This window comes from Phocoena phocoena, chromosome 18, assembly GCF_963924675.1.
Source record: "Phocoena phocoena chromosome 18, mPhoPho1.1, whole genome shotgun sequence".
NCBI classification, from domain to species: Eukaryota; Metazoa; Chordata; class Mammalia; order Artiodactyla; family Phocoenidae; genus Phocoena; species Phocoena phocoena.
The window spans coordinates 67,920,920-67,938,688 of NC_089236.1; the positions used below are offsets into that span (position 1 = coordinate 67,920,920).

Consider the following 17,769-nt stretch of genomic DNA (forward strand, 5'->3'; position numbering starts at 1 on the left):
TGGGGTCTTAGGTTCTTAGTCATGAGATAAAGCCATACTTGTAGGGCTTCCCTGGTGGCGCAGTGGTTGAGAGTCCGCCTGCCGATGCAGCGGACACGGGTTCGTGCCCCGGTCCGGGAAGATCCCACATGCCGCGGAGCGGCTGGGCCCGTGAGCCATGGCTGCTGAGCCTGCGCGTCTGGAGCCTGTGCTCCGCAACGGGAGAGGCCACAACAGTGAGAGGCCCACGTACCGAAGAAGAAAAAAAAAAAACTGTACTTGTAAAAGCAATAGTTTACCTGTGAATCTTACTGATTTCTCTTTTTTGTCAGACCACTACCTGCTGTCTTCTTCAACCAGTCCATTATCATGTCTTTGTTGGTGCTGCCTCCGAAATACATTTTAAGTTTTATTTCTTAATACTGTCATTGCCATCATCCCAAGTCATCATTGACTTTTGCCTGGAACAGTACAATCATCTCCTGTCTTCCTGCTACTATTGTGCCCCTAAAGAACATTTTCTGTACATTAACCACACTGATCTCTTAACACATAGAACCACCTAATTTTTTTTTTGTTAAAAAACCTTCAGTGACTTTCTCCTATTCTTACAATAGTGGCCATAGGTCCTTCTTCAATCATCCCTCATGCTTTTCTTCCCCCGTGCTCTTTACGCTGTAATCGTTCCAATCTCCTTTTTGTTCCCTGAATAAGCCTAGCATTCTTCTACAACCTATCCTGTATATTTTCTTCTGGCTAAAATGTTTGATTCCTGGTTTACTCCCATGGCTGACTCAACTCTCAGTCTTCAAGTTTCTGCTTAGAATTCATCTCCCAGAGATGCCTTCTTTGATCACCTCATGTAATATTGGCCTGCCCAAATTACTGTACATTAATCAATATTGTTTTTCTTTGAAACAGCTGTCACAGTCGTTAGTTACATTGGTTGTTTGTTTATAGTGTTACCTTCAACTTGAGTGTAAACTCCAAGGATTTTATTTGTCTTATATCTCCAGTCCTTCACACAATGCCTAGTAGATACTCAAGAAATAAATTAATGAAAACCTATGAACCCCAAATTCTTAATGATATAAAATGTAAATAAGAGTTCAGACAAATGAGCTATTTATAAAAGGAAGATTTTAAAAAGAGATGAAATTTGACCTCAATTTCGAATGGTAGTTAGAATTTTGATTGGCAGGGACTTCTGTCGTTAGAGGACCATCATGAACAAGGAAACAGAATTTAGAACAGAAGATTCTCTTTGGAAAGTTGTAGGAGATAAAGTTGAATTAGATATGAAGGGCTAGAGTTTGGAAACCTGAAGAAGCTAAACAGAGGGGTTTAGGTATAATATGATTAGTAGTGGAGAGCTGCTGTCACCCCCCGAGAAGAGCAGCATGAATGACATCATATAAGTAAATGTTTTCAAGGAATTGATGCATTTCATCTAAGTTTTTATTTCAGGAGCATATTCTCTTTCATGTCTGTAGGGTGTGTAGTTAAGTTTCCTCTTTCTGGTGTTGTTAATTTGTGTCATCTTTTTTTCTTGATCAATCTGGCTAGAAGTTTATCGGTTTTATTGGTCTTTTCAGAGAACCAGATTTTTAATTTTGTTGATTTTCTATATTGTTTTTCTGTTTTCAATTTCTTTTATTTTTGTTCTTTAGTATTTCATCCTTCTGCTTAATTTGGATTTATTTTGTGCTTTTTCTCGTTTCTTAAGGTAGTAGCACAGATCATTGATTTAAGACCTTTCTTCTTTTCAAATATAAACATTTAATGCTATAATTTCTCTCTGTGCAGTGCTTTAACTACATCCCACAGATTTTGATATGTTCTATTTTCATTTTCATTCAAATAAGTGTTTTCTTATTTTATAATGATGTCTTCTTTGACCCATGGATTATTTTGAAGTATATGGTTCAGTTTCTAAATATCTGGAGATTTTTCTTGATATCTTTTTGTTACTGATTTCTAGTTTAATTCCACTATGGTCCGAGAATATATTTTGTATCATTTCAGCTCTTTTACATTTGTTACAGTTTTTATAGCCAAAAATATGGTGTGTCTTAGTGAATATTGCAGGGGCACTTGACAAGAATTATGTATTCTGCTTTTATGGTGTAGAGTGTTCTATAAATATTAATTAGATAAAGTTGGTTGATATCCTTCTGCATTGCTACACAGTTCTCACAGTGGCGATCATCTTCCTAGCATAGTGGGCAGAGAAAAAATAAGGAAAAAAACTAAAGATTTCTCTCATTCTCTTTGGACCTTAAGGAGCCCTTTTTTCAGTTCCTCTAACCAGAAATTTCTAATGAAGTCTTAGCTGTTGGCATTGCCCACTACCCCAGCTCTGCTAGGGGCCCACTGTAGGTGAGTTGTGAAAGGAAAAACAAGAAAAAAGGGAGGTTTTGGCTTCCCTGGTGGCTCAGTGGTTAAGAATCCGCCTGCCAATGCAGGGGACACGGGTTTGAGCCCTGGTCCAGGAAGATCCCACATGCCGCAGAGCAACTAAGCCTGAGCACCACTACTGAGCCTGCGCTCTAGAGCCCGCAAGCCACAACTACTGAGCCTGTGAGCCACAACTACTGAGCCCACGTGCCACAACGACTGAAGCACACACACCTAGAGCCCATGCTCCGCAACAAAGAGAAGCCACCGCAATGAGAAGCATGCACACTGCAATGAAGAGTAGCCCCCACTCGCCGCAGCTAGAGAAAGCCCGCATGCAACAATGAAGACCCAACGCAACCAAAAATAAAATAAATATATATATATTTTTAAAACCCTTAAAAAATAAAAAGAAAAGAAAAGATAAAAGGGAGGTTTCCCCACCCACACACATACTCCAGCTCACAGAGATCCCTTTACCCTGATCTTCTGGGTAGAAAGACAGAATTTCTCCCAGAGTTCTGGCTGTGTGCATACCACTGAGTGCCCACCCTCAGCTCAAGGCCACAAGAGAAAAGAGGAAAAACTAGGAAATTCAACCTCCGTATGGGTCTTCTCTCTAAGAATTGGCTCTCCTCCCCAATCTGCCTGCTTTTCTTTACTTTTCAGAGTTGTTTGGTAGTTGCTGTTTGTATTTTGTCCTGAGTTTTTACCTGTGATTAGTGGGATATAAAGACTTTAGTGGACTTAAGCCAACTTGGCTACCCTAGTCCTCAAGTAGCTCTTTTTAAAAGACTTTATTTCTTGGACTTTCCTGGTAACGCAGTGGTTAAGAATCCGCCTGCCAATGCAGGCGACACAGGTTCGATCCCTGCTCCGGGAAGATCCCACATGCCGTGGAGCAACTAAGCCCGTGCGCTGCAACTACTGAGCCTACGCTCTAGAGCCCGCGTGCCACAACTACTGAGCCCGCATGCTGCAACTACTGAAGCCCGCAAGCCTAGAGCCCACGCTCCGCAACTAGAGAAGCCACCGCAATAAGAAGCCCACGCACCGCAACCAGAGAAAAGCCCACACGCCACAACGAAGACCCAACACAGCCAAAAAAATAAATAAAAATAAAATAAAATAACAGAATAAAAAAAAAAAAGACTTTCTTCAGAGTAGTTTACGGTTCACAGCAAAATCGAGGTGATGCGCTGTATAGCCCCTGAGCCTACCCGTGCATAGCCTTTCCCATAAGCAATATCCCCCACCAGACTGGTACATTGGTTAAACTGCTGAACCTACACTGATACATCATAATCCCCCAAAGTCAGCAGTTTACCTTAGTACACTCTTGGTGGTGTATGTTGTGGATCTGGGCAAATGTTTAATAGCATGTGTTCATCGTGGTGGTATCATAAAGAGTATTTTCACTGCCCTGAAGATCCTCTCTGCTCCACCTCTTCACCCCATCCTCCCCACCCCCACCAACTCCTGGCAACCACTGATCTTTTAACTGTCTCCATAGTTTTGCCTTTTCCAAAATGTCATATAATTCAAACCGTACAGTATGTAGCCATTTCAGACTGGTTTCCTTTACTTAATGCGCCTTTAAGTTTCCTACCTGTCTTTTCATGGCTTGACAGGTCATTTCTTGTTAACGCTGAATGATATTTCATTGTCTGGATGTACCACAGTTTATCCATTCACCTATTGAAGGATATCTTGGTTGCTTCCAAGTTTTGGCAGTTATGAATAAAGCTGCTATGTACATATGCAGGTTTTATATATTCATAATTATTCACTTTTGGGGGTAAATACCAAGGATTGCTGGATTGTATGATAAGAGTATGTGTAGTTTTCTACGAAACCACTGAACTGTCCTCCAAGTGGCTGTACCATTTTGCATTCCTACCGGGAATGAATGAGAGTTTCTGTTGCTCCTATCATTTGGTGTTGTCAGCGTTCTAGATTTTGTCCATTCTAGTAGGTGTATAGTGGTATCTGTTTTAATTTGAATTTCTCTGACAAAATATGATGTGCAGCATCTTTTCACATGCTTATTTGCCCTCTGTATATCTTCTTCATTGAGATGTCTATTAAGGTCTTTCAGCCTTTTTTTTTTTTTTTTTTTTGCAGTGCTCAGGCGTCTCACTGTTGTGGCCTCTCCCGTTGCAGGGCACAGGCTCCGGACGTGCAGGCTCAGCGGCCATGGCTCACGGGCCCAGCCACTCCACAGCATGTGGGATCTTCCCGGACCAGGGCACGAACTCACGTCCCCTGCATCGGCAGGTGGACTCTCCACCACTGCGCCACCAGGGAAGCCCTCACTCAATTTTTTAATTGGGTTGTTTGTTTCTTGTTGAGTTTTAAGACTTCTTGGTATATTTTGGATAACAATCCTTTATCAGATGTCTTTTGCAAATATTTTCTCCCTCAAATGGTTTTTTAATACAACATTCAAAATGCCTGAGTTGAGGGGCTTCCCTGGTGGCGCAGTGGTTGAGAGTCCGCCTGCCGATGCAGGGGACACGGGTTCATGCCCCGGTCAGGGAAGATCCCACATGCTACGGAGCGGCTGGGCCCGTGAGCCATGACCGCTGAGCCTGCGCATCCAGAGCCTGTGCTCCGCAACAGTGAGAGGCCCCAACAGTGAGAGGCCCGTGTACTGCCAAAAAAAAAAAAAAAAAAAAAAAGCCTGAGTTGCATTGTCATGATCAGTTTGGTCCCTCACCATCAACCTGTTCTTCTGATACAGTGTCAGCTCTTAATTTCTATTAAAACAGATTATTTTTATCTACATCGGTTTGGAGTATCTGTGATAACTTTGAGTATCTTCTTAGTGTTATTATCCTCCTAACTTAATTTTTACATTACATTTACAGATTTCTCTCTGTCCTTCAGTGTGCAGTCTGAAACCAAGAGAAAGTTGCAGCATAGAATTGTGGTTTCCTTTCATTACTCGAGCTAAATTACCAGAAGTGCTCTTTTAAGATGAAATATTTAGTCACCTCAAAACAAATCAGTTTAGAGGAAGACGGAAGCCTTATTTAGCTTATGTTTTCCATCCTTACGAGAAGTATTGATGTTTTATTCTGGCAGGCTGTGGTAGGAGCCTTCAACTCCTAGCCAAAAACCGTTCTCTTTCTCCAGAACTGCCATAATACTTTATTGAAAGATTAAAAATATCAATCCCAAGGGCGGGGAAACAGGCACTCTTAAGCACTGTTGGTTGTAGTATAAATTTCTGGATGTCAGTTGAGACTGCATGTATGTGTGCATGGCAATCTGGTTATCTAATCTAGAAATGTGATTTTTCTGGTTTAAATGGTATGCCATACACATACACACACACACACACACACACACACTATGCATACCTTTGAGAAAGAAGTTATACCTCTAGGTGTAGTTCATCAGATTGCTGTTTGTTGGTGAAAAAAATGAGTAGAGGGGAACTCTCCATGCACAAATGGAGAAGGAGTCATTAAATTACGGTATGTTTATCATAGAGCCTCTATAAAATGGAATACTGTTTAGCCATTAATATGATGTATATCACTTATTGATATACAAAGACCATGATAAGTGAAAATCGAAGCTGATATAATCTTTCATAAAAATTTACATTTATATAGATATGTATAGGAAAATAGTGAAACGATATACATGAAAATAGTTATAGCAATTATTCTCATAGAGGTGAGATTAAGAATGTTTTTCAGTTTCCTCTTTACCTATTTAAATATTGCCATGGGTTTTTTAAAATCATTATGTGTTACTTATTTGACCAGGGAGATGGAGAAGAAACGCTATTTTCATTTTGGAGAAAAGATTTCTATGTTCTCGAGCGTAAAAGGAGGGACAAGGTGTTACAGATCACAGCTCATTAGATAGGGGTAAACTTTTTAGCACTGACTTTTTAACACTAACATTTAACAGAACTGACAGGAAGTACAAAATGGGTTGCCTGAGATATGATTTCTACATCACTAAAGATGCTGAAATATAACCATTTGGTAAGGTTGTCATGGAAATGATTAAAGTATCAGGTGTTCTGACATTTTGCCTTGAGACCCTCTTGGTAGGTGAGATTTTTAACAACGGGTGGAAGGTTGAACAAGGGGACCTTGTAAGTAAAAATCTTTCCGATTCTCATTTCTGAATTTAAAGAGAATTATATTTCAACCTGCTCTTGAAAAAGTGACTGAGAAGACAGCAGCCTGGTAAAAGTCATGCGAAGCATAGCCTTCTTTTAATATGCTACAATGCAACACCCTCAAAAGGAAGTTAAAGGAACTGAGTATAGTGCTATCTGTCTACAACTTACCACTGGTGAATAAATGCAGGGAAGAATGCATTGATCCTGGGCTTGCCACAGTACAAAACCATGAACTATACACATACAGTATTGTTTGGGGTCACAACGTAGTAGATCAGGTCAGTGATTCCTAAGCCCTGCTGAACCCCACAATTAGTCTTCAGAACTTATAGATCTAGATAGGTTTTTTTTTTTTTTTTTTGCGTACGCGGGCCTCTCACTGTTGTGGCCTCTCCCGTTGCGGAGCACAGGCTCAGCGGCCATGGCCCAGGGGCCCAGCCACTCCGCGGCATGTGGGATCTTCCCAGACCACGGCATGAACCCGTGTCCCCTGCATCGGCAGGCGGACTCTCAACCACTGCGCCACCAGGGAAGCCCTAGATAGGTATTTTTTAATAGGGTCTTGAGTCCTGATCCCACAAATTCAGATTCAGTAGCTCTGGAGTCGGGCCTGGGAATCAGTATTTTTAGTTCTCAAGCTATTTTGGTGATCAGCCGAGTTTGACACAACCAGAATAAAATATACGTACACATATACCCATATCAAGACAGTTACATAAAGACTGTTGACAAACATCAAATGCTTTGAACTATTCATATTTACAAAGCTGCCTTCACTGAGAAGCCATCAACATTCTACAGCTAAGTGATGCTCACACCAGTATTTCTGATGTCTCATTCATGCATTAAGCAGAGCTGCTCAAAAGAACTAATTTTATTTGTTAATATATTAATAATTATTAATAATTAATGCATAATATATATTAATATATCATGCTCATGATACAGTAAACAACACGAACATTCATGTTAATAAAACAAGAGTTCTCAGAATATCAACAAAAATCAAAGTGAGATGCAGAAGCCACTGCATGATCCCGCTCTCAAAGGAAACATCAAGGAAGTTATGCTGAGGTTGAGAAACCAGCTGACGTTTAAGAGGTGGACAGCGTGCTACTCTGCTCTTACTAACGTTAACAATAATACATAAATTAAGTATTTGGGGAATTTTGCATCTTCACCTTTGTTCCCAAGTGATGTGTTTAGAAAAGAGAAAAAATGAAGACAACTCACGAAACTATTATAAATATAGAGCATGAAATGAAAGTACTGCCATCACCTGCCAACCAGGTACCTAGTCTTCCTAGATAATCCAGTTGGCCCTGTCATAGGCGTCACGTTTGTCTTCTGAGGCCACTTTTGCCACCCAGGTTCCTAAGTTCTGTTTAGCCTGAAGTGAACAGGTTTCCTGTGCTGCAGGGTTTCTGGCTGCGGGAGTGGCAGGAGGCTATACAGATGGGCCCCCAGCCATCACACACACTCCCACCAGCTTTCACACCGCCTGGCCTGAGTCCTACCTGGCATGCTCTTCCCCAGATACCTGCTTGGCAAACTCCCTTACACCTTTGCTCACATGCCACCATCCCAACAAGGCCTGCTCTGCTCTTCTGGTTTAAAGTAGCACCTGTGCTCCCAGCCCCCTCCCTGTTCTGCAGGTTTTTTCCATTGCACCTAACACCATTTAGTAAGCCAATAATTTACGTATTTACTTGGGTGTATTATCGATGACCGTCTCCTCTGCTAGACTCTAGGGCAGAGCTCTTTGTTTTATTCACTGATGTATCATAAGTGCCTAGAATAGTATCTAGCACATAGTAGGCCCTTAAATAAATGGATGAATAAATATACAACACATTGACTGTTTATCACTAGTTACTTACACAGCGGCAGGCAGTTTTCCGTAGAGCCTTCAGTGCTCGCACAGCTAAAAGCATCCCACGTTTCTGTGTTTGAACAGTGGTGTAAGTGCGATGGAGCTGCCGGGGCCCCGAGTGCATCTCCACCTTCCTGGGAGGCGGAATGCACTGAGCACCCGCTCCACTCGCCAAGTTGGAAAGCGCTTCTGCCTGGGGACTTCGCCCCACTGAGTCTGACGCGGTTACCCCTGCATGTTGGGCTTACTCCTGAGGCGTCCATCCACATCTCTTGTGAAGCTCAGCCCGTTGGGTGCTGTTCTTAGAGCAGTGCTGGGCTCTCAGCAGTCACTCAGTAAGTGATACGTGTTGTCTTGGGAGTGACCTGCTGTGTCTGTGCTGACTTTCAACTTCAGGGCTTAAGAACCCCTTAGAAATTAGCTAGTCCAGCTCATTTTATAGTCCAAGAAACCACGGAACGTAGAGATTAAGTTAATTTTCTAAATTCACAGCACTGGCGAGAGGCAGTTCTGGAACTGGAGTGCTGGTCTGGGCGTTTTCGGTTTGTTTGCTTCTTAATATACCGTATAGCCACAGTGCAGAGCAGAGCCAGTTTCCTCACAGCCTCACTTTACTCTGTCAATCTCATCCTTTGCTGCTCTCCCATTTCTTTCTCACTCATCTTCCTGAAGGAGGATCCAGGTTTCTCCAGATCCTTCCTCCACACAGAGGACCAATTCTGTCATCCCAAGCCAGCGCCTTTTCCGATCCCCTTCCCCACAGGTACCCACATTAGAAGGCTCTTCCGCTTTTCCTGTTCCCTGTGGTTACGATGCTCAGCCTGGGCGGGGCAGAGTAGAAGAGGCTGTTGTCAGGGCGCTGCTTTATCCCTGTGACTCCAGGCCTGCCTCTGGCCCTCGTCCTCACCGCCCAGGTTGGCGCGCCCTCCCTCGCACTCCTCACCCCCCGCCCACCAGTTCCCCCTCCTTCTTCACACTTCCTGAGGCCGTGGTCTCATATAAGCGGGCAGGAGGGGAAAGAACGCCACCCTTCGTTTATCCAGCACTTGGTTTTTCCTAGGTTCTCTCACGTGACCGTTACAGCAACCTTGTGTGTTAAGTGGGAACAGATGTTCTTACTCCTGCTTTACTGATGAGGAAATGAAATACGGGCGAGTAGAGTAACTGATTTGCCCAGCCTTGCAGCCTCTCAGTGGCCCGACTGGAAGCTGAGCCTCCAGATCCTGTCTCATATATTTATGTTAACCGAAAGAGCCACGAAATTGATCACCGTCGGGTGTTCTGAAATGTACATAATACCGTTTTTTCTTAAACATCTTATTCAGTCTCTTAAAGCCTTCTGAGAATATTAATCTGGATTTCTCTAGCATCTTTAGCATCTTGGTTTTAGGAAAGACCACTGAATTCAGTGTGTGATATAATGGACAAGGTCTCTGATACGACTAAGTTTCGGTTTAACAATCATTAAATACTGTTGCAAGTGGACCTATGTTTGCAGTGTTCTAGTTATTACCTTTTTGAGAATCTGTTAGATTTATTCAGATTCTTGATTCAGTGTATCATACAATGGTTAATGATTTGGTTTTTTTACACATTTTGAAAATCCACATATTTGTAGTTTTTAATTAAAAGTAAGAAATATTTCTTTATGTATAAAGCATATTATACTGTATGTTTAAACTAAAAAGTATTTCTTAAAACAGTTATCACTTGATTAATAATAGAAAGGGAGGCTTATCACTTTCCTTTTTGTTAAGTATTGTAAACAGAGATTGAAATTAATTTTAACTTTAATCGATAAATTTTACTTAATTTTATTAACATTTATGTTACTTCACTTCTAGACAAAGTGTTTTAAACACACAGTGATGTATAGCCTCTTATAAGAAAAACAAAATGCAGTTATACCTTTGCAAGTAAAACAGATTAGGAACTGACCTTGTCCTGACAGGACTGGCCGTGTCAGCTCCTTGCCAAGCTTCTCTGTACAGCAGGCCAAGAGGGCTTGTATGCAAAGCACTGATTTATAGTGTTTGTAATGCAGCTTCATTCTCACTGCCGTTGTCCTCCCAGAGGCCAAGGAGTACACATAGTTGTTTGTATGTGAGGGTACTAGAAGATGTGAAAAACTCCTGTGTCATATGTTCAGAGCTCTCGGTATGATCTGAGATCAGAAAGCCTAGGCACCGCTGAACTACAGTAAATGCGTGGAAAGTCCTTTGATAAAAATTGGAATTGTCCAGATCCATTTCTAGCAAAATGATAATATCCAAATCTTAGATTTACCTTTGATATTGTTATCCCCACTGTCCCCACTCATTTTTAAGTTGCTTGTGTATTTCAGATTTCTAAGGGGCACACTGCCTGGAGTGTGCCCTGTTGTTGAGACCATTCTCAGTTTGATCTTGTGCCAAAGAAAAAAAGAGAGACTCTGTTGGGAATATAGTTTGCTTTATAAATTAGGGTGAGTAGAGATGAACCATCTTGCCAGGATGATGAAGTTGTGGAAGTACTGTCACTAACATTAGCTGCCAGCCTGTTACTCAGTTTCCTGAATGATAAAAACGTTCTACAAATCCTGCCTTAGTAAATCCTGACCGTGTAGCTTTCTCTTCTAACGGATTAGCTGTATCCAGTCACATTTGTTATCACTTGTGTGCAGGTTTGCAGTTTGCTTCCTTTATAAATTAGAGATGCATTCTGCTTAGGGGTAAGTACAGACACAGGTATTGATTTATCCTAAAATCACAAAAAGCCTTTAAAATGATATATAAAGTACAAATGTATTAGCAACATTGCTTAGAACAAACATAAACACAAATAGTAAATAAATATACACAGTAGCACCATGTATTTTTACACCATGAGTAATCATTGTAGAGAGAATCATCTTTAGTACCAAAATGTTTTAGGACCTCTTTGTTCTTTTCATATTATCTGTTGTCTATTAGATTCGTTTTTTCCAAACATCTTTACTTATAGACACCTTACCTGAGTCCATCTGACTCCTATAACAAAAATACAATAGACTGCATGACTTAAACAACAGAAATTTATTCCTCCCAGTTCTAGAGGCTGGGGAGTCCAAGGTCAAGGCTCTGGAAGATTCAGTGTCGGGTGTGGGCCCACTTCCCTAGTTCATACACTGTCATCTTTTCACTATGTCTTTACTTGGCTGTAGGGGCAAAGGAGCTCTCTGGGCTCTCTTTTATAAGGGCACAAATTCCATTCATGATCTAATCACTTCCCAAAGGCCCAACCTAAATACCATCACCATCACTTCGGGGATTAGGTTTCAACATATGAATTTTGGTTGGACACACATTTAGTCTGTAGCACACTGATTCTAGTTAGGAAGGAAAAGAAGTGGTAACATCAAATAAAGCTAATGATTGGAATATTTAAGTCCTTGTCAGGCTGAAAAGAACCGTGATTGTCTTTCAACAGGCTAATCTATAACAGTTTGTGTGAAGGGATAGAGTGTAGTTGTGTTTGGTGGGTTTCATCCTGGGTTTCATCCTAATGAGTTCTACTAGCTTTTTTCTTATTTAGGAACTATTAGAACATGATCAGTTTTGTATACTTCTAGAACATAGTAAAATGCTGAAATTATATAAAATTATAAATTATTCGTTTAGTCACAAGAGCTAGTACCTCATCATCTGAATTTTTGTAAGCATCTCTTATAATGAAAAAAGTTTAAATTAATCCATAAAAAGGGATTTATTCTGAGATTCTGAGAATAATTTTCCAAGTATATCTGGAAAGGTAAATTGATTTTAAAAGATGTATAATTGATTAATTTAAAACATCATTTTGAAAAACCCATTTATGACCTACTATGAGAACTGCTTCTAAATGCCTTCTGGCAAATGTCAAACCAACTGGAGCAAATAATTTTTCATGTAACTAAAAAGTATATTTGTAGTAGAATATAGAGAATAAAGAGAAAATACACTTTACCTGTTTAACTTTGTGCTAACTTCTCCAACATCTGTGTGTTTTGTTTATTCTCTCGTAGGTATGAGAAAGTGCCAGTCATCTTGGTCGGGAACAAAGTAGATCTGGAAAGTGAGAGAGAAGTGTCCTCCAATGAAGGCAGAGCCCTTGCAGAAGAGTGGGGCTGCCCCTTCATGGAGACGTCTGCCAAGAGTAAAACAATGGTGGACGAACTCTTTGCAGAAATTGTGAGGCAAATGAACTATGCCGCGCAGCCCGACAAGGATGACCCGTGCTGTTCTGCGTGTAACATCCAGTAGCATTCACACGTGGCTGTCCCGGTCAGGAGCTGCCCTGAATCGTAGGCGATACCAACCTCGTCTGCTCAGCAGTGGAGCTTGCAGGATGTGTGGTGTGAATCTCCAGTGAAATAGCCGTCCTTGTTCAGAGTGGAGCAGTGATGGTCCGTTGATGTCTCTGAGTAACATATGGGTTCAGTAACTCCAGTCTTCACCGTGGTCCTCAGTCTTCTCTAGGCACCTGCAGCTTCAGGCATAGCCAAGTTGATCTACAGAGTGTTCTCCTTTGAAAGCTATCATTGCATTGTCGCTGAGTTGACAGAAGCAACCATGGTATATGTTAAAAATAATCATGGGCAAGAAACCAGAAGAATTCCTGTGACCACTTACAATTAAAATATTTTGTCTTCTGTTAAAAAAGAAATTAAGGAGAAATATTTTCCTACAAGAGTACTGAATTTCAGGAACTGAGATAGTGCTTCTAACCAATGTATCACATCAAGTAAGATAACAACAGCTGACCTGCCAACAGCATTACAGGGAGAGATTCTTTGCTCAGCTGACATATTTGTTTTTCAAAATCGATGCTTAATTGTAGATGTTATCCTAATTTGTGACACGGAACTAACTCACACATCAGTCCTTGATAGAGCAAAAGTCACAACAGGTTGTGTAAAAATACAGCCTAGTGTTAGAATGTGCCATCACCTGCTTTGCCCAGAAAGTGGAGACTCTTACAAGGGTTTGAGCCGAATTAAAACCCCAAACCCACCCTCTGTTAACTAAGCAGGGATGGTCTTTATTACTTTACTGAACAAGAAGGAAGCAACTGTGACGGAAAGAGATTGTGTAGCCTTACTAACGAGAAGTGTTCTAGTAGCTTAACTAGTACCATCATGTAAGGAAAACGAAGCCATGTTGCATCCACATGTTCCCGTTTGCAGAAACCTCACAAGACAGTACAGATATCTTGCATTTTTACGTTCGTTAAAACAGCAAATTCCTTCTTGCCTTTAAGGGCTATGGTTGTGGTGTGATTCTTGGCTAACCTGCTTTCGAAATCAAGTTTTCTATAGCAGAGCTTTATCGCAGGCATTTAAAACATTGAATAACCATGAGAAATAATTTGGGCTTAAAAGTAGAACATAAATTATAGAGCGGAAGTTAAGAGACAAAAAAAAAAAAAAAAAACCCTTTAATTTTCCTGGAGAATTATATAAAGATTTTCTTATAACAATTTTGCCCTGATTACTGAAGTGGCAAATAAAGCTAGAGTGAATATTTTGTTTTGAAAAGGTGCTCAAGTTCTGACATTTTTGGTTTTCATAGCCGTAAAGTATTTATCATTTGCATGACTAAAGGCACACGAAAAACCTATTCATAAGTTTTACAGTCAAGTGCAGAAGGGTTTTCAACTAACTTCAGAGTTACAAATGCTGAAGAGAGTATCTTGAGCTGATCCTCTGGAGATAAATTTGGCCTTCAGAAGTGCAGTACCACTGAGCCTGTGATCGACATACCGCCCCACATGTTGTTGGTTTCACGCTCTTGTGCAAGTAAGCTCGGGTCTTATGTGTGTAACTGAGCGAAGAGTGTATGTTTGCGTGTGCACGTGTGTTCATTGTTCCTACGAATTTGGCACAAGTCAGAGATAATTGCCTATAATGAGAATCTGTACTGCAGGATATAGTGTATCAAAACCATTTTTTTCTTTCAAATTATTTGTTTTTATACATTATTGAAATCATTGGTAGCCCCCCAAGTGTTTAGTAACCTGACATTAAGGTTAGAGGAGAGAAAAAAGGTGGATAGTCCTTTTCGTAGATGAGAAAACAGAGATCTGTGGGTAAAACCAGGCCGTGGTTGTCAGAAGTCTTTGAATTGTGAATATTTGCATTCTTCAGTATAGTTTTTTTTTATGATCCCCAATTATGAAGCACCTTGTTTATAGGACAGAAAGTTCTGACCAGTTTTATTGAAATAAATTTCATCACGTAAAAGGTGATTTGACTCGATCACGTGGAGAAATCAAAGATTCAAGAAGTATGATTTTATCAACTGAATTAGAAATATTTGTTAGTGCACTGTTTGAGTTTTGAATCCTGTAACTTCTAAGAATGATTCTGTTTTTTAGAATTCCATATTTGGTAGCAATTTATGGCAACAGATTACATATTAAAAACATCTATAAAGATTCTACAGTTTTACATTGTGGATTGCTATGCAGACAAGAAAAGTTAAATAATATGAAAGGTATGGCAAGATATAAGGTGGAAAAGGTTATCTAAAAATTTGGGTTTTAGTTAGACGTGTTTGTCAGACAATAAGGTGGTTTTTTACTGTAAAGATGTTAATAACTGATTTGGCTGCCTGATCAGTGTTTCCACGCAGCCCTGAATATTTAGTGACAAAGCATCAAAGATACGCAGAAATGTGGAAACGTTTGTGCGCTCTTACTGTTGGTATTTCATCTGGTATGGATATAACTCAGCTTGAATGAATGTGTTTGTTGAGACGTTAATACAAAGCTTAAGAACAGGAAGATGAAATTTGTTGGCACATGAAATAATAGTGGCTGAAAGTTGGTGACCTTGGGTCACTATTTATTTTATGCCCTGATCAGAGTAGCAACTAGATAAGTGAAAGTTTTTCTAACATGCCTTAAAAATGTTATGGTTTGATCCAAAGACCCACTTTTTCTTTAGCTACTATGATAGGTTTTCTTTTTTTTCTGTTTCATCTCGTTTTACTTTTATACAAAGGCAGCATTTTTAAAGTTTTTTTCGTTCTATATCGCAACTTTTTTTTTTTTTGGGTTCTTTTAAGCTGTGATAGTGATGGTAACTGATGCCTTTCATTTTGTTCAACTTATACAAAACAAGCCAGCATCTGATCAAAAGTATTACATAAAATCTTCCTTAAACTATTGAAAGGTGCTTTGATGATTTTCTCCTTTGGTTTGTAGAATTAGGACTGAAATTTTGACTCTGATCGCTACAGTTGCCATCACTTTTCTGTGGTAAAACTACTGATATTTGCTCTTCTGTATAAAGAAATGTTGCCTAAGGGTGTCTGCTGTTTGTTTTCAGAAGTTGCCCACTGGGGGTATTGTCTATATGTATGAATATGAAAGTGCTTATTTTGCTTGTTGCCATTGGTTTTTTGTTTGTTTTGTAGTTTTTTGTTCTTCTCAGTAGTCTTGTGTTAGCACTTGGGTAAGCTTTAATTGTCTCCTTAGCCAATCAAATGTTAAAGACTATGGGGGTCTTTTTTTTTTTTTTTTTTTTTTTTTTTTTTTTTTTAACGTGTCACATTGTGCATCTCTTAAATCTTGATCAGGGTTTCAAGAATGACTGCAGTGGGTTTTGGAAACAGACTTATCCTTATTGATTTGGGATTTCCCAGAGATAAATATAGTTCACAGTTAATTGTTGAGCTCTAATACAACTGACCATTTAAAATTGAACAACAGTTTATTGTTTTGTAACAATGTCAGTTGTTAAACCTTGACATTTCAATTAAAACATGAATTGTAGTTATAACTCAATGCAAATTCAACAGTTGTATTTGGAGTTAAATTATTTTAACAAATAAATTTATTTAATGAAATTTCCTCTGGGTTTGGGTCTCTTTTGGTTCTAGTTGTTTTGTAGCTGTTCATGAGTGAAACGTATTTAATGTATTTTTTCAAAAAAAACCTAAAAATTGCCATAGAGTGAATTTAATACTCTTCTTACAGAAATAGTCAAGCTGAATTAAATTGAATTAAATTCATCATGTAAAAAGGGAGGTTAGTAGATCATTTTCACACCATTTAAAAATTAAAATAACGTGAGAAAGATTTTTAAATCAGTAATTTCAAATATAAAGTTGTCTTCATAAATGGTATTTTGTATTTTTGATGATAGCTGGCTAATTTGAAATCTCAATGCTCTTGTTCACAGAGTTGTTCTAGATAATTAACATTAATTAGCTGTTGCTTTGTAGCCCTGCTAGTATCACTAAAATGTATCCGTGTCCTTCTAGTCATGGCTTGGGGCTTTTTGTTTAGGTCTTGTGGATTTTAAGGTACCAGAAGCTGGAGGTTGCTGTTTAGTGGGGCTGTAGGGCCTGCTTGTTCTATATACAGCCCTTTTAATGTTGACAGATGCTGTTAATTATATACAGCCTTCAGCTGCTCTGATAAGGAGCCCATTCATCCCCTAAGCCAATTTAAACTGTGCCTTTTGGTCATGTTGCCTTCAAACTCTGTTGAAATTTCCTGGCAACATTCCACCAGTTTAGAAGCCTCATTGTTTTGGAATATAAGAATAATTTGAATGACTATAACAGAGGCACTGTAGACAGAATCTCAAATATTTAAAGGAAAACATGCCTATATTTTAGTAAAATAAATAAATATCTACTGGTTGGCTTCATAATCTCATTTGAAGCATTTGTAAAGTATTTAAGCCTATCAAATTCTAATTTCAGTTGGGAGAATTTCTTTGCGGCTGGAAAATAGTGTTTTGAAATTCTCACAAGTTGTACCATTTATTGATTGTTAGAGGTTCATGAATAAAAATATAAATAGCTGAAGGAATAAACTGCCACCAGTTGGGACCCCATCTGACCTCTGGGACCCGTGAAGCAGAGAAAATTGTCACAAACTCCCTAAAAAAGCTGCTAACCTCTTATTTGTTTTTTAATTCAAAATATCTATGTTTCCATGTAACTAGGAATGAAACATAGTGGCACTTCATTTGTTAAACAGATGATTTAAACTGGTTTTACATTTTTCCATATTAACTTTTTTCCCCTGCTTTTTGTTTTTGTTTTTCCCTTTGAAGTATTAGGCTTTAAAAGATCTGCTGCTCTTCCAGGTAAGGTGGTTTGTTCATTTCTTTCAATATTTTCTTAAAACAGTAGTCTTCATATTACCTTCTAAAGATTCTTCCAAGATTAATGGAGAAAAAGGTAGAAGACTGTCTGCTGGAAAGATTAAATATGAAGACCTATTTATATACACAAGTTAGGAAAAAAGAAACTGAAGGAATGATACTTGGTTGGATTTATGGGAATTTTTATAAGACTCTCCCATTTCAAAAGCTTAAAAATATGAAAGATTTCATTTTATCATATGATTACAATTTTAC

The 17,769-nt window shown here is 39.3% G+C and overlaps 1 protein-coding gene across 3 annotated transcripts in view; it reads left to right on the top strand.

Annotated features, from left to right (window-relative positions):
- RAP2A (RAP2A, member of RAS oncogene family) overlaps window positions 1–14,261 on the top strand; it is a 38,779-nt gene extending 24,518 nt beyond the window's left edge. For 2 of the 3 annotated variants that reach the window (XM_065896063.1, XM_065896064.1), the window contains exon 3: window positions 12,418–12,655. In XM_065896063.1, coding sequence (XP_065752135.1) covers window positions 12,418–12,655 — 238 coding nt within the window. Of the gene's footprint in view, window positions 1–12,417 lie in introns of all 3 variants that reach the window. The other variant, XM_065896062.1, reaches the window with a different exon arrangement.
- Window positions 14,262–17,769: the final 3,508 nt, after the last annotated feature.